The sequence below is a fragment of the Dermacentor variabilis genome, chromosome 3 (assembly GCF_050947875.1).
Source record: "Dermacentor variabilis isolate Ectoservices chromosome 3, ASM5094787v1, whole genome shotgun sequence".
Lineage (NCBI taxonomy): Eukaryota > Metazoa > Arthropoda > Arachnida > Ixodida > Ixodidae > Dermacentor > Dermacentor variabilis.
The window spans coordinates 135,391,158-135,412,506 of record NC_134570.1 but is presented as its reverse complement, the minus strand read 5'-3'; the positions used below and the strand labels follow the sequence as shown (position 1 = coordinate 135,412,506).

At 46.0% G+C, this 21,349-nt stretch overlaps 1 protein-coding gene and 1 long non-coding RNA gene across 7 annotated transcripts in view; both read left to right on the top strand.

Moving 5' to 3' along the window:
* LOC142574209 (uncharacterized) overlaps positions 1-21,349 on the top strand; it is a 161,514-nt gene that overhangs the window by 117,155 nt on the left and 23,010 nt on the right. The gene's annotated exons all lie outside the window — the stretch shown is intronic.
* Positions 1-21,349, top strand: part of LOC142574207 (uncharacterized) — a 118,327-nt gene that overhangs the window by 80,325 nt on the left and 16,653 nt on the right. For all 6 annotated transcript variants that reach the window (XM_075683356.1, XM_075683355.1, XM_075683357.1 and 3 more), the window contains one exon: positions 2,575-2,664. In XM_075683356.1, coding sequence (XP_075539471.1) covers positions 2,575-2,664 — 90 coding nt within the window. The remainder of the gene's footprint in view (positions 1-2,574; positions 2,665-21,349) is intronic.

The following is a 21,349-nucleotide window of genomic DNA, read 5'->3' as shown; positions in this document are numbered from 1 at the left end:
AAACTGCCTCATCTCTCTATCTCTCTCTATTTCCACGTTAAAACGTTCTCCCCAACTCCTCCATCTACTGTCGTTGCTGTCGCGGATGAGCGCGGAGGCAAGCCAAGCGCGGCAGTGCCTGTATTGCATTTTTGCGGGGTTCTCACCTAGTTACATATAGCTACAGCGTCAAGAGGGCATTGTGCGCATGCTACGCGGCGCAAATGTTGACACGAGCTTCCAGTGTCATGTTTCCTTTGTGCCACACTCCTGTCATGTACAAACGCAATAGCATTAAGGGCTCCGTATCGCACAAAATCCGTCGTCAACGCGCGGGCGTCACTTGGCGAATAAGCATTCTGAATCACAACCTCGGACGCACTCCACATGACGCACGCCTTGTCTCTCTTTACAAAGTACAATGTTTCAAAAGTTACAAATACTCTTTCCAAAGTTATTACTTGCAATTTTGAGAATGACATCTTGTAAATAAATCTCATGAAACAAAACACCGACAGCGCATGTCTTTTATGCTTTTGTGATATGGTCACGTCTCAACGAGGTCCCGACGCAGGCGGCGTTAGTAGCGTGCCTCTCTGCTACGTCCCTACATGACCGGCGTTAGCGGCATACTGGACAACAACAACAACAACAACAAGCAGCAGCAAGCAGCAGCGGAAAGCCGAAGAAATAGGCCAAGAAATCTTCGATTTAAAAAGCGCGTGATGTCGTTTGGCCAATGGGAGGGCCGAACGTCAAAGGAAAGCGCAGGAGAGGAGGACTGCGGCAATCATCAAATAATGAGGCTATTTCTTTTATTATTGAGCGGCTTCACGGCTAGTGGCTTAACAGCGCCCGCTATTGTGCTCGGTGCACAGTCACAGCTCTCAGCGCGCGGGCTCGCTCCGCAGACGTCCCGGCGGCTTGAACCGTGCAAGTGTGCCCGCGCCGGCGAATACACTCCTTTTTATTGGGAAATGAGATGAAAATCAAGTGCCGTATTTGCTAACGATTATTTTTAACATCCCGTCATGCTGTATGGCACGTTGCTACACATCAGATAGCGCATCGATTGGCTCCTTCATGAGAAGAGTTATGATGACACTAATTCAATCTGTTGGAAAATATCATGCAAAGTCCGCGATCATTTTATGCGGCCACTCGTAGTCTGAAATAAGTGAGCGAATGAAGCAAAGGCTGGCCGACAAATTGCAGCCTACTTCGACAGCTGGCGGTGCGGCAGGCTGGATGTGTTAGCGTCTATCGAAGCCACTCCAGTGTCTCGCTAAGCTTTATTTTCGCTTTGTTTTTATACATATACGTAACAGTTTGCAGAGCACTAAATGCGCATTCTAATGCTCCTATAACACTCCAAGAAGAGATACGCGAGAGTGAATCTGCAGACGGCAATTTCAACGGGGCTCCTGCGAGCTGCCACACTGCTGCCACCTGCCCGAACACTCAACATAGAGATTGAACATAACGTTTTTCATATAACCCGCTTGTTAAATGCCCAACAACGATGAGCCTGACGCTCGGTCGCGGTTGTTGTGTGCAGATAGCTCCACACTTGCTGGCTGGCAATCCAGCTTCGCGAAAAGTCGCAAATGCATCCCGCTTCCAATAAAGAAAACGGAAATCAGCCTTCCTCCAATATTTTCGCATGACGTAAGACGACTAAACAAACAACGCAGGCTGAATTGCACGCCATCAAAATTCATGGCGGAGGTAGCAACAAGGCGATGACAGGAAATGTTTTTCCGACACAAATAGTCGCACGCCGCACCCCTAACGGTTCCTCAGGCTTACGGCAGGGGCAGTTCACTTTTTTTTGCAAATTGCCAATTTCTCAAAGTAAAATACGTCACAAAATTTGTAAAGCACGGCTAGCAGACAACCTACACACAAAATAGTACCGGATAGTAATTTCAATTAGAGAGAAAACATAATGCTGTTACCGGCCGGCATCTCAAACACAAACATCTATTCCGGTTCCCCTTTGAAGTCTATCTTAATAGGAGCGGCGCGCCTCCATGGGTTCTTTGCAACATCATCCAGATGCCGCTAGCCTCCGCTCATCGGCAGCAATGGTGGTGCCCACGGTGGTGGAGGGGAAGAAAAAGAAAGAACGAGAAAGCTCGTTTTCGTCCATAGCGTTCGCCGCTAGCGCTCCCAGGAAAACATTACTTTTACATACGGTGCAGCTACCGGAAAGCGTGACAGAAAGTCAGCAATCATTGAATGATATCGCGTTCCACTCTTAAAGGAAAACCTAAAGTGTCCTTCAAGTTTTTTTTCCAGAAGAAGGCATTGGCGTCTCATAGAATGGCATGTCACATAAAGCATATTTATTTGTTTTATATATATATTATTTCATATTTAATGGAAGATAAATGAAAGGCCAGGAGGTTAACCCGGACTGTGCCGTGTTGGCTAACCAGCACACATTTGTGCGACATTCAGTAGGGCGCAGCACTATGTACAGAAGTTTGCAGTGCAAACGTAAATTTGATGTAACGCACGTGCGCGCATTTTTGTCTTGCGTGACGACTTGTTCAGCATAATGATAACCTAAATGGAGGTTCATGTCTGCAGAGTGCAGGAAGGCGTGCCTCGTGATGTGGTGCCCAGACTTCCAGGATGCCGACACAAACAGCTATATCGACTACAATTTGACTGACCCAGGTTGGTAGGATTGTACTTATTTCTTCGTTTGTTCGTTTGTTTATTTAAGCTGTCAGAGCAAGAAAGGACGACTACAGGAGTGGATAGAAATACAAGGAAGAAAAGATACAAAATACCGCTACATCTAGAACGAGCAACGAAAAAAAACAATAGCAGTGTCTGTGAAAAGTTACGCGTGGTGATCAAAGACAAAACACTCTCTCGGTGTGCGCATCAGAAAAATAAAGAGTTGCTATGACGCGTTCATATCCGGGAAGGTTAGATTCTCCAAACCAGCAGTAAAAGCACTGACAGAGGAACACATGACATGTGGATTGGGTAATTCATTCTATTCTTTGGGGCGATTGCCCTCAGAAAAAACTTATACTTGAATATATCATTGCGTGTAAGTGGCGGCTGTATGTATAAACCTTCCTTGTGTCTGGAGTGTTGATCTGCCGTACACTGAAACACTGAATACACTGAAATCAGCGAAATTAAGTTTAAGTTGTACTTAATAATTAGGCTTAGGAATTAGGAATTTAGAATTAGGAATTAGAAAAATTGTTCAGAATTTTAAGAGGACATAAGTTAACATAAATATGCAACACATAAATAATTGATAATTTTAAAAATTCAGCAAGGCACCCTTTCTATCACACTAATAAAATTGTAAGCTGCGAGAATATCTTTCCAGTGTCTCGATCCCAGCGAAGTCACCCCAAAAGAAAGAATGGTTGGCGAGGTTAGCGATAGCCCAAGTTTGATAATTAAGTTTTCGAAGACTTTTCTTTGTCTAGAAAATCGGCGGCACGAGATGAAGTAATGTTCTATAGATTCAGGTGGATTGCAAAAAGAACATAAAAAGGACATACGGAGACCAGACCTGTGTAAGTAAAATTTGGAGACGGTATACGGAATCTCAGTTTTCTAAAGAAAACTTCCAATAATCTAGAAGGACACCAGTTGGTATTCCATGGGAAGCCAAGATGGTGATATTCAGAAGACAGTGTTAGCATGGATATTGCAGAATTTTGCGATACACAGAAGTTTCTTTACCTAGCCGCAGTGACATAAGCTGATGTCGGCAAAACATATAATAGGGCCCTTGAGGGATGCTCGTGCGATTGGATCAGCCATTTCATTCAAGTACAACCCCTGATGTTCCGGTACACAAAGCAAGCATACATTGCGTAAGTATGAAGGTACAATCGTACAAAATGTTCGTTGAATTCTTGAATTTGAAGATGCAGTAAGTGCTGCGCATACAGACAGCGAGTCGGTCGCAATAACAGCTAATGGCTCATTTTGGTCAACCTTCCGTATTGCTAGTATAATTACTAATAATTCTGCCTGAAATATGAGTGTGAAGTCGGGAAGGCGAAGAGCTAAGACCATTGAAGTGATTCAGAGAAGATTCCCACTCATGCCATCTCATTGCACACAGAAGCGTCAGTAGCTAATGCATTGTCAGTGGCTAGCTGGTGCAGGTGGTCGTGTAAGATGATAATAAATGCATGCTTCGTACTAGTTTAGCATCATTTGGAAATATGTCATCGAATTCAATTTTTGAGGTCTGGTAAAGCGCCATATGAATGCAAAACTTGGCATATAGATAGGTCCAGTTGCTTTAACTGTGCTTGAACAAATATCCACTTAGGGCAGTGTACTCTCGACCACGATACTTCAACAACTAGACGCTTCAGTGATAAATGCCTATTGCATACGTATTTTGAAAGAGTCATATATCTTTGAAATGTTTGAGCCGTAAGCACGCGGAATCTGCAACCAAGTTTGGGTATATGAGCTTGCTAATTAAAATAGTGTTGGCAACGAATCTAGGTAGCCCGAGACATGACCGTAGAACCTCCCTTTCTAAAAGTATAAAAAGTTTAATTTTGGTGGCGGGACCGCCAGAAAATATTACGCAGCCGACTTCTAATATGGGCCGAACATACACATTATACATCATCAGCATCCCTCCGCAGTCTAGAGCGACGGTGGCTAAGTCGGCGGAGCATAGCTACGGCAGGTTCTGACTTTGTTTTAATATGTTCAATGTGACTGCTCGAGGTAAGCCTTCCATTGTAAATAATACCAAGGTACTTGATTGCGTGAACTTAAGGAACTATTTCCTGGAAGTATTGTAAGGATATATGCAGCTGTGCAGTTAGCGGAAAGACTAGTACTGCACAAGTAAAACACTTGCTTGGGCTAGTTGGTTCATATTTGATGTGTAAAGAGCAGGGCGCGTAGATCAGGACAGAAGAACACAAGCGCCGGTCCTGTAGTTTGTGTTCTTCTTCTGTCCTATCTTTGCGGCCTGCTCTTTACACATCCTAGCACTGCACTTTTGCTGATATTTAACGACATGCATAACCCCTCCCACCATGTCTCCAGCATTCCTGATTCGGCAACGACTGCTGTAGCGAATGTACATTATCCTTGGATGTAAAAAATGCGATATCGTCCGCATAAACGTAAACGTGTACTGCCGTAGACTACAGAATTGTACATAGCAAAATGTTAAATAAGATAGGAGAAAGAACGGTACCCTGTGGTACACCTCTTGTCTCCTTGGGTTTAGACGTCGAAGTACCGCGTTGATAACAATAAAACTCTCTATCCCTCATGAATTGATACTCCAAGCGGTTATATACTTGACAAAAATCGTGGACTGAAGCATATCGAATAGCATGTTATAATCTAGAGTCGTATGCTTTTGCTACATCTAGCGTCACCAAAGCTGCGTAGCCTAGTTTGCGGCCAGCAAGTTTAATGCGGCTCTCTAAATCTACATGGGCACACCACACGAAGTGGCCGGAACGAAATCCAATCTGACAAAGACTGAAAGGTGTATCATCCTGCATAAAACTTGTTATACGGCCGTGAACAACACTTTCTAATAATTTAACGACATTGGAAGTAAGAGAAATTCGTCTTATGTTGTCCCAGTCAAGTCTAGCGGCCTTTTTCTTCAACAGTGGAACAAGTTTCGCTACTCTCCACTCGCTTGAAAGCCATGAATTTTTTAGAGAGAAATTTACTATATTGAGTAGCTCCTGAGGAACATATTCAAACAAAACTTAATCATTCCTGTTGTAATAGCGTCTGAACATGGGGCTGACGCCGGTTTTGACCTAAATATTCCCTCAAGCTCTGCGCTGTTACTTCTACAAAGTCACCTCCGCGGTGAGGTTTCTTTAGTCCTATCAGCAATTTGCGTATGAAACGTCGCTCAAGTCCTTGAGGAATTTTCTCAAGTTTCTCTGATAAATATTTAGTTGATAGAACTACAGAGTGAATATTCACGGGCGCCAAAATAACTTTACAGGATCGAAGAGAATTTAACGGGGCTTTTTTTATTGCTAGGCTGCGAAAGATATGCGTAGTGCTTGGAATCATAATCCTCCTTAACTTTTGAGACTCTTCGCGTATATGTTGTAGTAATATACACACAATCAGCCCAATTAACAGGACATTGGTTATATAAACGTTTTACCCATGCAGCTTTTCGACGTCTAAAATGTGGCTCACAATCAGGATTCCGTCATGGACAATATGATACACCCTTAGTATATTGTACAACGAATTGAGCTTTCTTTTATTGTTGTTTTAGAACTGAACACTCATTGCTTTGATATCCCCCTCCATGCCCTCCTGAGCGTTTAAAGCTCATTTGGACGCATTCTTAAATTGTGCGCTATTACCAAAAGTGCCAACATGATTGTCTAAACTGTTTAACGGGGCAAGCCGTTCGAAAATAATAGGGAGGTGATCACAGATAGTTCTTGAAGCAACAGTCGTCCAAGAGGTGAGGAGGTAGCAAACGTAAGATCTAGGGCAAATCGCGATTGACTCCGAACAAAAGTATGTGCTCTCGAATTGAAGCAAAAGGAATTATTTGAAAGAACCCATTCCCGCAAGCGTTTGCCACAAGTGACCGTTCGAAAACCCCCCGATACATGATGAGAAGTAAAATCGCCCACTACTATAATGTTCTCTTGACTGCCAGCAATAGAGGCATCAAGTGAATGGGTATCTTCGACCGCAGTGCGGAAGTGCGTGTAAATGATAGAAAAAGGCGAGCAATGATTAAGTATTATATCCAATGCTAATCATTCAAAATCGGGTGACATTCTCTGGTATGCTATAGTAGTTTTATGGAAGATGTTTGATAAGACACAAAAGAGCTAAACTGCCGCCTCGGGAGGGCGATCCGATCGAAAACATCAGAAATTTTCAAGATGAAAAGCCTGACCGGTAGGAAGCAAAGTTTACTATAAAAGCATATTACGTGGACAATCTTTAGAAGTAACTGATAATAAATCTTCGGCAGCGGAAACTATGCAAAGCAGTTCCGCCGTATTACTGTTAAACTTGCTATGGTGAATAAATCCGAGCAGGAGAGTCTGCTTGGCCTAAAATACTCTCTTTTAAGGAGCCCTTCTCAGTCGGAATCTCTTCGCGTACTTTTTTGCCATGGAGTTGGTGGGGGAGCTGAACTTTTTGCCCGTCAGTGAAATAATTCGTTCAAGAGATTCGGGGTCTTATCTACATCGTCATTTTCCATTCGATGTATATCGGAGACGGATATGGCCTACATTCTCAGAAGTTGATGGCTTTAATGAATCGCTTTTAGTCAATGGCAGCGCTATCGATAGACACTTCACTTGGTGTATTCTGTGGTAGACTCGGCACCTGATCTTCAATGTTGGCTTAATTAGTAAGTTGAAGCCACAGACCTCTTTGTGAGGACATCACCTGAACAAGGGAGTCAGTGAGATTTGTCACAGTGCGCTCCATTGCTTTTTCAAGTGACTTTTCTGTGGAAGCGGCCGCTGCTTAAAGATTGCGTTTCCCATGCGCAATGTTTGACGGGCTGTTATACCAGCATACCCTTGAGTCCTCATCTAAATTTCTCCACTGGCCTCACGACGAGACCATCGACGTCTGTCAATTACTTCGAGAGTTTTCTTTTCCTTTCACCTTGCAATGCACTTACGCTCATCTGCAGGGAGTGTACCACTGCAAAGGCAGTATGACTCATTTCAGGAAGAACAGTCATTTGAATTACGGCCTCCTCCAAAAATCCGCCATGGTGTGTTGGACCTGCCACTTTTTATGGAGTGCCCAGGCCGCCAGCATTTTAGACACTGAAGGACGCGTTTGATAGAGGCTTAACTCGGTATATCCGTTGTCATACCTTATTTCTGATGAGCGGTTCATTCCACCAATTCTAGCAATGACTGTCTCTGTGCCCTGAGCTTACCATGAACGACACAGTGCTCATGCCTGCTGCTGAAAGCATTTCCTAAATTTCTGCGGGCCTAGTCTGCGACACCGCAGACTAGGCTTTTGGTACACGCAAGGGGATCACGAATGAAACTGCTCACCGAACGTGTCACAAAAACCTCACAATTCAGTAAATCTTGAACACAAGCCTGATCTGAAGAAGAGAATGACGCTTTGGTCAAACGGTCAAACCTCGATGATTTGATTAAAATTGTCTTGGGATTCTTCATGCGAATCACTCCATCATCACTCGCGACCAAAGCCGCAGGAACGCTGATCTTCCCAATGCGTAAGAAACGCTCCAGCGGCAAATCAAGGGGAGGAACAAAAGACGACCAGGAGTAAGCCTCCTGGCCCGGTTATGAGAAAGACAGTGCAGAAACTTAGAAAATTACTCGTACAATTTAACAGATATTGGAACAAAAGGTAAAAGACAATCAGGCAAAAGACAAACAGCAATAGAAAACTGCCAGCTAAATGACGAGAACCAGCATTCCAAGCAGGATGATAGTGGTGGTGTCCGTCTAGGCTCTACATCTACTTATACGCACAGTGGCTGAAGGTCCCATCAATAGTTGGTTTTCGGAATGGCTGAGATTTGGGTGCGCCATATACCGCTATGAACTTCTTCAAGGCTCCGGACTCGCTATACATTTTGGGGACAGCGGTTATGGTAACCCGCAGTAACACGTTCCCCCAACACGATGCTTTCATTCGCATCGGCGTCGCAATCTATATGGCACCGTGATCGGAGACTCAACTGGACCACGCCCTTTGCGCGATGGGCACCACCACTACGGAACCGTCGTCGTCATCTCAGGCTTCAGATTCTGGTAGGATGCCTTCAAACATTCACTCTGCTGATTCAGATTCCACTCTCTATTAACCTGCGCCCCATCTAGCTGCTCTCTTCGACTCTTTTGAACCACGCTTTCATCTGCGACTGCCCTATTTAGTCCAACGTGTGCCATTTGTGGAGAGTTGCACCGCCGACTGCAACACATCCGTTTCAAGCCTTCCACTGACAAAGCGCCACCTGTCTCGGCGCCTCAATCTCCTTTTTGGAATTCCGTCAGACAGCAATCCCAGGGAGCCTTCCCAAGTCCTCAGCACGACGTCATGGTCTGCGGTTCGCGCGCAGTTTGAGTCTGTCGTTGCTGTCCACTGCTGGTCCCTTAAACCCAATGCTCAAATCCTTGCGACTCAGCGTCGTTCTGCGGCCACTGAATTTCTGCAGTTCATGCCGGTATCTAACCACTCCAACTATGGAGGCCTTGTCTCGGCACTCGGCTGCCGCTGTGGCCATGCCGAACTTCAACACTTACATCATACAATATTACAGCACGTGCAACAGGGCCACTACAGCCTCCATGACCTCGCTGCTCATATCACGCGCCCGTCGAGGCAGGCCCTAGCTGTTTGTCCGAGCTCGACCGCCGGCGTCATTGCTACCGAATCCTTCAATGTCGCCATCATTCACCCCAACGTTTAACGCTTTGTCCGCCGCACCCAGCCGTCTACAGTTCACGCTGCCTTAGATCTTGCACTGAAGGCTGCCATAGTGGAAAAATCCCCTGCAGTGCCCCGCCCCGGTGCTTTATCAAGCCAACAAGCGTCAGCAGGCCAAACCAGTCGCTCCGACGCATTCCGTCATCACTCTCCAACCATGCATTGCTGTCAATGCAATGAGGTCGGTAATTACAGTCGAGACTGTTTGCGTCGTACCACATCACCGGAAAACTTCACAAAGGGGCCACTGAGGGCGGGAACCCGCGTGAGTCTTCAAGTTATTCTCGTGCCATTGGACCCGTTAACAATTATGCCCACGTCGCAAGTCTAGCTAGGTGGGCCAATGGAAAACGTTAAAGCGCTATTGGACACTGGGACATCGCCTAATTTCATGACACCTAGTATGCTCCCCATTCAGTGCCATCTCAAGACGGCAACGGTCACACCAGCCGGCCTCTCCTAACTGACGGAACTTCTCTACGATCCCTTGGAGAAATCTAGATAATTGTCACTGATTTCAGAAAAGTGTGAGTGTCCCATTCTTTGTGTCGCAAATCCTCTTGGCACCGGCAATTTTGGCCTGCAATTGGTGCTCAACACGGGGCGTACGCATGTACTTTAACCACGCCACGTGCATAATAGGATTGTTCTCTCCCAAGGCGGCACCTGACCAGGCAGCTAACACAGTCACAAATTATGTGCTGTCCTCGTATGTCCGCTCTATATTTAAGTTGGGCATACACGCAGTCGCAGGAGCTCACATCCTCCTGAGCAATGGCATTTCTTCATTGCGTAAGCATTTATCTTACTTTCGTTCGAATGTACGCTCCCTCTCAACGTGGTTACGTGCGCTAACGACCTGTTTCTACCGCAGGCCCAAAAAAGTGAACATGTTCGCCCACCACAATTGCTTTTTTTTCCTGATCTGGCATTATGTACGGTATCCCTGCCCTTGTTTAAGCCTGCGCGGCCACCCATTCGCTGTAAAATGGACGCATGCTTAGATGCGGATGTCTTTGTCGACTGCACTATCTGCTAGCGACCGGGCAATTAATTTGCCGTCCCACGTTCTTTACTGCGCTCCTCACCGTCTTCATTTGCTCTATCACACAGCCCGCTGCGCCTGCGCTCTGGAAAATTGATGGCGTCGTATGCTCTGTCCTCGCAACGGTGCAACCCGGCACTTCTTCAGAAAGTGGCGATGACTCCGTGGAGTGGAATGTCTTCCATTTTGACCCAAACCCAACGTCTTCCTTGAAGTCCAATATCCGAGAATAGCTGGGGAAAGTTGAATAAGCCTTGTGGTTATCAGTGAGCGGACTCGGCTGCACTACTCTTGTTCCTAACAAAATGAACATTGGCTCCCACGCACCCGTTCGGCACAACCGCTGTCACGTTTGTGCTTCTGAATATGCTGAAATTACCACTCAAGTGGAAGATATGTTACAGCGTCGCTTCAAATCTCTCTCGTTCAATTCCTTGGTGATCCCAAGCAGTTGTGGTGAGAGATGAATGGCACTATGCAATTTTGCGTTGACGATCGCCACCTAAGCAGCCTTACCAAGCCGGATGTGCCCCCTCTCGCCCAGCTCGATCACGCCTTCGATCAGCTTCACGCGTCTAGATTTTTCACTACACACTCCGGCTACTGGCACTTCGGGATCGAAAAGAAGAACGGGGTGAAGATTGCTTTTATCACAGCGAGCGGCCTGCACCATTTTAACCGCCTTCCTTTTGTGCTCTCAAATGCATTTCATAGGTTCGAGCGACTAATCAACCGGGCCCTTAGATACTCGAAGTGGTCGGTGGGGATGGTGCATTTGGATTACACCATCGAGGACGCTATCACGTTTTTGGCAGCGTTGCCAAACGCGACACGTACCCGAACCCCGGTGATGCTGGGGGCAACCTCATTTGCCGGTTACGCTGGTGACGCCGGTTATTTGGTGACAATATCACCAAACGCCTGTAACGCTGACGCTATATAAAGCGCTGTATAAAGCATCGTCATAAAGAGCGCGTCTTGCGCGCTCTATATGATGGTGGACTCCGCATAAAGTCTTCAAATCGTTTCTTCGGCTGTCCGGAGTTTTCCTACATGGTTATGTTGCGAGTGCTCACGGCATCAGCCCTGACCCTTCGAAGCTACAAACTTTAGCAAGAATCCAGCCTTGTAGAACGGCTTCGCTTCCTATTTCCACCGTTCTGTCCCTGGCACAGCCGCTCACACCGCACACCTCAGTGAACTCCTGAACAAAAGTTAGGAGTGGCATTAGCGCTTCGACCAGGAATCATGCTTCGACAATACTGAAGGGGCCCTCATAACTCCACCGACACTCGCATACTATCAAAAGAATGCCCCTCGCATGATTTAGACTAAAGCACTGATCTTCGCCTTGGGGCGGTTGTCTTACAATCCGGCTCTAACGGGAACTAGAAGCCCTTTGCCTATGTCAGTCGCAGCCTTAGTGAACCAGACTTGGTACCAAGCTTCAGAACTTAAGTTCCTCGCTGTAGTCTGGGCCATTGAGAACATTGGGCCTTACGTCGACGGCAAGCATTTCACTCTTGTTACGGACAACGCTGCGCTGCTCTGGCTCGAAACAAAAAGATCTAAATGTCACACTTGTCTGGTGGGCCCTCAAACTTCGACATTACAGCTTTAAGGTCGTTCATCGTAGTTCTTGTCACCAAGACACCGACTACCTTCCATACAACCCTGTCTTTACCAACTACTCTACGCCGACATTTGCCGTAATCCATCCTCCGAGTTACACAATCAAACGTTGCCAGAACCTGCGACATGGTCCGGCACCTTTCTGATACCGGTAGACCTAAGCGCTGCCTCGAGATACTTTGATCAGCTTAGACAGTCTGAGATAGCTCCTTTATCATCGATGCACTGTAACTTAATAGTGCCTACCAGCGGCGCATGTGGCCATGCGACCATCCCTACTTTTCATGCATCAAGACACCCCCTCTGCTGGCCACATGGATCAGCAGAACAATCTGGATCGCATTAAGGAAATGTTTTGGTGGTCTGCGATGCGTGCCATGTCATCGTGCACCATTTCTCAAGCTCGTCATATCGTCAGCAACCCCCAACCTGTGCCCTTACAACCAATCGTCTTTTCTAGAGAACCATCCGATATTGTAGGCATTGATCACATGCGCCCATATCTTCGCAGCAAGCATGGCAATAAATTTTTTCATTGTAGCCGAGGGCTACCTGAACAAATGGGTAGAGGTTCGAGCCGTCCCTGATTCTGTAGCCGCTCATGTCATGACCTGTATTAAGAGTGCCTCATATTCCGGCATGGCACGTCAAAGTTGGTGATTTCCTACTATGGCATGAATTTTATGCAGCGTTCCTTCAAAACGTCAATTCGTAAACATGGAATAAGCATGCTCCAGCGTCCGCTCGGCATCCACAAAAATGGATAGCTCGAGCGCGTCACATCAATTCTTCCTACGTCTATCCCACAAACGGCAACTGGAATGACTAAGTCACAGCTGCGGCTTTTCCTCTAAACATGTCCCAACAAGAAGTCACTCGCTCTACGCCGTCTCTGTTGCTGTACGGCAGGACGCCAATGTTACCGCAAGATCACTTTCATGGCTTAGACACGTCTCTGCAAGAAGGCCCCGAAAAAATGTACTGTACCCTGCGCCAGGCTCACGTCCAAGCTGGGCTAGCAATACTAGACCACCAAGCGCAGTTCAATACGTCTTCTTAGCGAAGTCCTGCTCGCTCTTTCAAACCGCTCAATTCTTTCATGGTTCGACGGGCGTTGCGTCTACCTCGGTGCTGCGAAAACTGTTAGCCCGATTTTCTAGTCGTTTCTGTGTTCTGGAAGCTTTAGGTCCTGTGACGTCTCGTTCATCCGCGATTCCCGAACTTGGTGACAACCGTCGCATACGCAATTTTCCTATTCCTTCCAGCCAGATGCTTTACATTCCTCGTGAAATCTTTGCTGAACTTATGTCTTACTCCTCTGTGAACTCGAATGGACAGGGGTCGACGAGCGTAGCGGTAACGAACAACGCCACAAGTAAAAGAAGAGGAAGAGGAAGACAAGCAGAAGAATAGAGTGGTAGTGGGTAAGGGGAATTGCCGGTTTTCGGACCGGCTGAGAATTGGGTGTGTCATGTCCTACTTGGAACCCGTTCAAGGCGCCAGAGCCACCTTACAATATCTTACAACTTTAGAAAATGCAACGCGAGCCTGCCTAAGACTTGCTGGATCACTCGGTCGCAAAGTTGTATTACAAGCAACGTCTTTACTAATGCATCTCAAGATGTTCAGTAGAAGGTGCAATTGGAGCCCATAAAAATTGATGTTTGGAGACTAACGGAGTAAACCATCTTCATCCCCAGCCTAATTTTGTGTCACCTTCAGGACGAAAGCTTCTTCCAGTGACCTCCAATTACTTCTATCTTGCGCTGGCTGATTCCAACTTGCAGCAGCAAGTTGCCTAGTTTCATCAATCAACCTAATTTTCAACCGTCCTCGGCGGCGCTTCCCTCCTCTTGGCACACATTCTGTAACTCCAATGGCCCAACGGTTATCTTCCCTGCGTGTATACTTTATAACATCAGAGCACAACGATCAAAGAACTGTACATGCGTCAAGCGATGTTATCACAGGGCCCGGGTGGTTAATTATTACAACTTGTCCGAACGCAGCGAACGCTAATTAGTCCCGAGGACGACCTACAGGGATGCTGCGAGCGCCTCTCGCGTGAGGTCACGGCACGGACTCGCGCCTGTCGTTGGCTGCAGTTTGGACGGTGTCCCGGCGCCTTTTGCAGTGTTTCCATTTGTTCGCTTTCGTTCCATATGCTTGTATACTGATGTCCGTCCTCTCAAACATATTTTTACGACGCGTTCGTTCGCGAGAATGTATGCAAGGAGCTTATTTCCTTGATGGCAATAAATATTTTAGAGGTAACGCTACAGTGCCAGATGAAGGAGCTCAGACCATCCCATTGCGGGCTTTTGATGCGAGGACGTACACCTGGCAGCGGCAGCTTACGTGGATAATAAAACCATAAACGCAAAACATGCCACATAAGAATCAGGTTCGGATATAATACCTGCCGTGGTGCAACACGCATGTCATAAACGCTTCATGTATGTGACTTCTACAACATTTCGTCGACGTCATGACCCCATTTTATGTCCACTGCAAGACGAACGCCTTTCCCTTCGATCTCCAATTACAACTGTTCTACGCCAACTGGTCCCAGCTTGTGCCAGCGCATTTCCTCATTTCATCAGGCCACTTCGTTTTAAGACGATGGCATAGGGATAGATGGTGGAATGTTAAGACGGTAGCATGGGGCAGAGGTAGAACATCGGACTTGCAATCTGAAAGTCGTAAGTAAGAATCCTCATCCAGTACAGTATATCTCCAGGCAAAGCGTCGCCTGACATCAACAAAAAAGAAAAAAAAATGCCGAGAGCCGTCGGGATTATACTAATCCAGGTGCAACTCAATTTCCTTTCTAAAATATGAAGGCCCACCAAGCTTCAGCAAAACACACTCCATCAGCCTCTATGGTGCAGTATTCGGCCACTACCTCCCTCATGATTGCAAAAACATGAAAATGCTTATCCGTCCGGTGTGTGCGATCGGTTTATAGGCCAGTGGAAACCCTACTCTCCTTCGCCCTACATTTACCTACTTTAACCCACTAATACATGTTGGCTCAAGACAAATAGTTCGTGATCAAATATCGAATTTTTGCATTTTTTCACAGAAACTCTCGCCAGTAACACGAGGACTGAAACAGAAAGAAAGTGGCTTCGATTGGACAGCAAACGGATATGTTTACTTTCTCATTCAAACCACTTTCTTTCTGTCTCCTAACATTATGCCTGGCATTCATCGTTCCATCGCTGACTGCGCGGTCTTTAACTTGTTCTCAAGCTTCTTTGTCAGTATCAAAGTTTCTGCCCCATATGCTAGCACTGGTAAAATGCCCTGAATGCACACCTTCATTTTCAATAATAATGGAAGCTTCCACTCAGGAGCTGACAATATCTGCCGTATGCACTCCAACCCATTTTTGTTGTCTAAGTTTCCTTCTCATAAACAGGGTTCCCTGTGAGTAATTAAGTAAAGGTATTCCTTAACTGACCATTAAGGCTCACTGGCGGTCCTGAACGCTTGTTCACTTGCCCGTCTATTCATTATTATCTTTGCGTTCTGTATAATTATCTTCAACCTCACTCTAACATTCACTCTATTACCGTCATCAATCAGTTGTTGTAACTCGTCTCCAGTGTTGCTGAACAGGACAATGCCATCTGCAAACCGAAGGTTGCCGAGATATTCGCCGCTTATCCTTACTTCTAAGCCTTCCCAGTTTCATAGCTTGAATATTTCTTCCAAGCACGCCATGAATAGCATTGAAGTGATTGTGTCTCCTTGATTGACCTCTTTCTTTGTAGGTGTCTTCGTTCTTTTCTTGTGGAGAATTAATGTAGCTTTGGAATCTGTAGACATTTCCTAGGATATTTGTGTGAGCGGCCTGTACTTATTGATTACGCAATGCATCTATGACTGCTGGTATCTCTACTGAATCAAATGCCTTTTCGTAATTTATGAAAGCCATATAGAGAGGCTGATTGTAATCTGCGGATTTCTCGTTTAGGTGATGGACGACATGGTATAGTATCGCTTCCTGAAGCCAGCCTGTTCCCTTGGTTGAATAAGGTCCATCGTTGCCTTTATTCGATTGGAAATTATCTTGCTGAATATTTTATATAATACTGGAAGTAAGCCAGTGGGCCTATAATTTTTCAAACCTTTAGCGTCTCCCCTTTTGTGGATTAGTATAATGTTTGCGTTCTTGCTGTTCTCTGGGACCCTTGAAGTTGATAGACATTCGTAAGAAGAGCCTCCAGTTTTTGAAGGATTATGTCACTCTCATGTTTGATTAAATCGACTGTAATTCCATCTTCTCCTGCCGCTCTTCCCCGTTTCATGTGTTGCAAGGCTCTGCTGACCTGATCGGTTGTCACAGGAGGAGTTTCTGGATCATAATCATTAGTGTTTCGAATAGAGGTATCGTGACTCCTTTGGGTACTGCACATGTCAGTATAGAATTCTTCCGGTGCATTTACTATACCTTCTAGATTGCTGATGATATTACGCTGATTATCTTTCAGTGCATATATCTTGGTTTGTCCTATGCCAAGTTTCCTTATCACTCATTTAATGCTACCTCCATCTTTTACGGCTTCCTCAGTCTTTCTCACGTTATAATTTTGAATATCCCTATTGCAAAAACCAGCGTCTTCCAGTGCCTTCCAGTGTGAAACCAGCGCGTTTTTGACACTGGATTGCATTGGGACGCTGGGGTTCGCTGGGGCTCGCTGGGACTCACTAGGACACCAGTAAGAACGCTGGGTCGCGACGCGTGTTCCACTGCCATGATGCTGGGTTGCACTGGTTTGGGCTGCACAAGCGCTGGTTCTCCCTGCAGTTCGCTGATTCGCATCGGAAACTACGCTGGTTGTCTCTATGCCGCGCTGTTACCAGTACGCGAGGACGAGCGCTGCTGAATATCAAATGCTTTATGCAATTTCGTCGCTTGACATTAGTCTCTTGTCCTAAATAACGTTATATCTTGGGGTCTTAACACACTATATCGTGTCGCAGCTTGGAATAGAGGTACGTGAGCTGCCCTGTTCATGCCTGCACATTTTAACGCGATAGCGTTAAGGAGCTCGTGTCGCAGAAAAGCCGGTGTCGTTGGCGTCGGTGTCGGTGTCGGCGTCCGCGGCGTTGGCCGTGAGCGATAAATCACGGCAGGCACTTCATAAATAAAAAGCAACTTCCAAGATGGGCTGGGTGGGAATCGAACCAGGGTCTCCGGAGTGTGAGACGGAGACGTTACCACTGAGCCACGAGTTCGATGCTTCGAAGCGGTACAAAAGCGCCTCTAGTGAACGCGGTGTTGCCTTAGAAACGAGCTGTTTCTAAGGCTCAGGCGTGCGTCGCTTGCTCAGGCGCACATTTCGTTGTCGCGCCGAACGCTACCTTGCTCGACGCTCACCGCGTCCGATGCGGGGCGCGTAGTCGCTGCGCCGTAGCCCATTGTCTTACACCCCTTGGTGGGTCGACGGGAACGCTGTCGCGTTCCACTCTTGAAGGCGAAGCTTAAGCGTCCTCCAATTTTTTATACTGAAGATCGCTTTCGTTTTTTGCATTTCCTCTTTTTACTGGGCGGATAGCTAAATTCTTCCACGAAATCGCGCAAACGCAAAGGACGTCGCGTTTTTTATTAGTTTGCTTGTAACGTAGGACTGGGAGCCGTCACCGTTGCCGCTGCGGTGTGGAGTGGACATTAAATCCAGAAGTTGTTCAGACGCGCCCGAACGGACCCCGTGTTCGAAGCCTACCGCTGATTGATATTATCGAGCCGTTAACGAAGCTGAGACGATTCGTGCGCTTCCACTTTCCCTATTGTACTTAAAAAAGATTCTGAGGGTCAAATACACACATTTTAGCTTTCGCCAGCTACCCGCGCTGAGAACATTCCCCACCGAAACTCAGGCCTAGCGTAGCCGCCGAGTCCGTCTGCGCGCTACCGGCGCGCGGGGCTCAGGAATCAACAAGTCTAATAAGGGTAAATCACTCCATATTTCAGCTTTCGCATCGGTGTTCTTAAATAATTTTTTTATGTCTACAGTGCGAGTACAAGAAGTGATGAGCGCCGATATGACGCGTCATAAACACAGGTATATGTGCTGTCGTCGAAGGTTGCACTAGTATGCGCTTCTCTGACGAACTTGCATGGCTAGACAGACGTGCCGATTGAACCGCCTCATTGAACTGAGAAAACGTTGCATATCCCTTGTGTAAAGAACAAGAAACGGCTATCGAAATCGGTAGGAACAGCCCATGCAGGGCGTCCCAGTTCGGCGGTTCATTTAGGACCTTTTTCGAAGTTAAAATACCACTCTCAAGTGAAAAGCGATGTTGTGGCACTTCCAAGCCTACTACTGAATAAGGACAGCAACATTAGCTCTCTGGTACAGGCGTGAGTTTTAGCTGCTGGCCGATAGTGCATCTACTTTGCCTGTGCGAGACCTATCTCGGCGAAACTAAAACTGCTTCTGGATTTTGACATGGCAAATTATCCATATATGTGCACCTGCTCGCGTGGCGTCATGTGTAAAGGCACCAAAATGGCTCATTAAAGCACATGCACCAATTTAATTGTTAACGGTGAACTTTCAGAACGCATACAAATACTCTCTTTCGTTCGACATTGCTGTCCGTTAGGTCCTTTTCTTCTTTCTTTATTTTTGGAGCCGTTCTGTAGACGAATACTTAGTAGTACAGAAATCGGGGGGTTTAAAATGCAATTCTGTGAAGTACATGTTCTAGCTTAAGCCTATGACGTTGCGCTATTTGCTGCACATAGGGAGAGTGTTAGCTCAATATTAAGAATTACTGAAAGTTTCTCCGAGAAAAGCAGCAGTGAAATCAATAAGCAAAAGAGTATTGGTCACTAGCATGGACATTGGAAGGACACGCCCCGTGCTTTTAAACATATCCGGTGGCTTACGACACCTAGCACTTACCTGGGGGTACCTTTGGAACGGTATCGTGAGAACGAGTCAATCTGGCTCGAAAAAACGGATGAAATGCGTGGGGTCGCCGTAGCATGGGGTGGCTGTGAATTGTCGATTTTTGCACGTGTCACTATTTGTGACGTTTTTCTCGCTGCGAAAATTGTGTATATTCTGAAGGCACTGTATTGTACTCGTAAGCACATTCGAAAATTTCACCGAATCTTTGCCACGTTTATCTGGTCTTCTACATGGGAGCGAACATCAAGGATAAATTTGTTTCGTTGAATAAAGAAAGCTGGTCTGTCGGTGTGCCACTTGCTTCTTCAGCAAGTGGTATCACGCTTCATATTTATAAGGGACGAAAGAGACCCATTTCTGTGTTGTCGTTTTTTTTTCAAGCCATTTTAACAGTTTCTATGTCCGATTTTTTTTTGTTTCTTCAGCCATTGGCCCTCAATTACACAATTTCCAGGTTCTTGCGTGAAGTTGTAACGTCGCACCGTTTCCTTAGGGCAAGATTTGCCCTTGAGTACGTCTCCAATGTATGAATAAAGCGTCTTATGAAGGATCTTATTGAGATGGTTCCCTGTTCCATTGTATCGGTTATTGTTTCAAGAAGGGCCTGGGCAAGACGTACTTAAAAGGGGTAAAAATATGTGGATACGAGCAAACTCTAAAACATTTTTCTTCAAGTTTCACAAGGTTACTTTGCCTGTTAAAATATGGTTAGAGAAAAGGGGGATTTATGTGCCATGGGGAAGCCGATGCTTCCTGTGACACAAAGCTGAAACGATCGAAGATGTTTTAATTGATTATAATAATGCCATATTCTTTTGGGATATATTACAGAGAACTTTAAAGGTAGACTTACCCCTCAATTCACGTGGCATTCGTTTCTTACCACCTGATCGCGATTTTGAAAAGATTGATGTTATCTTTTTGCTTGGCCTGCACGCAGTCTAGTGTAGTATGTTGGTATATAGACATTGTGATGTTAAAGGCCGATCTGTGGATGAATATTCAGTGGATATGGTTGTGAATGTACGTGGCGTGTACAAGAAGAATGACTGTGATGAAGCTGTTCTGTCAAGGCTTGATACTTTAACACATATAGGACGAGTGTCATCTATGATCACAAACTTTTTGAGGCTTGTAGGCAAGCTGGAAACAAAACGAAAATCTGGCGTGGCATAGTGGTAAAGTACCGGGCTTGAGATCTGTATTTCAAACGATGGAATAATGGTCTAACGATATTCATTTAACTTCATTTTTATGTTTTTATTGCACTAAAACGCTCTATGTTGCTTAGAAAATTATATATACAGTTCCCAGGCAACGCGTATTTAACGCGCTACAGCTGTTTTTCGCACCAGTAGCCAGCACCTCACAGTAAGCCGCGCCTGCCCAGCGTCCCAGCATCCAGCGCGCGACACTGGGCCCATAATCATCCACGTTCTTTTTTTTTCTACTCCGAGCAGCAGCACGCGGCGGCGCGACTTCGTGACGGATCAGGCTGGGCACGTGTCAAAATGACGCGCGCGTCCCACCATCCGCGCGTCAATCGTGCCTGAAATCGCGCCACGCGGTTCCGCCTTAAGTTGGACACTTTCATTCTTTGTCGTTTCTTTATTAGGTCCTTTGTTACTCGGGAGAGCTTGCCTACTCGTTGCCTTCGTGCCATACTTCGCATTTAAATTGCTGCCTTCGAAGCCAGCCTGGTTACAGTTTGATTCATTACCTCTATGTCGTCTTCATCTCGGTGTTCTAAGGCTGTATATTTGCTTGCAAGTAGCAGCCTGAACTGGTCTCCGTTTACCTTTACAGCGTCTAGGTTGGCCTGTTTCTTCCTGACCAATTGTATTCTTATTTCTTGAAACTGAGGTGAATCCTGGACCTCACGAATCTCTGATCACTTCACTTTACCTAACACTTCAACAACATTCAATATTGTTGGAACGGCAGAAAATATGAAGCCAATTTCATTTCTTCTTTCACCATTACTGCTTTTGTAGGTAAACTTTCTGTTGCTACGCTTCCTGAAGAAGGTGTTCATTATTCGCCGCTTATTCCTTTGCGTGAATTCTGCCGAGCTGTCTCCTCTGGCCTTCCTAGGATCGACGCTATAGTTGCCAATAGCTTCGATGCGTAGATTTATTGGATACTTATACATTTATTTGAATATCTTGATGCGAGGTCTTGTGTGCGCATGTTGTAAACTTTGTTTCCAGTGAGATTTTTTTGCCCTTTATCAGGCTGTATCTTCGCTTGTGTATATTATATTATATCTTCGCATTTCTAGTGTACGAGGGCG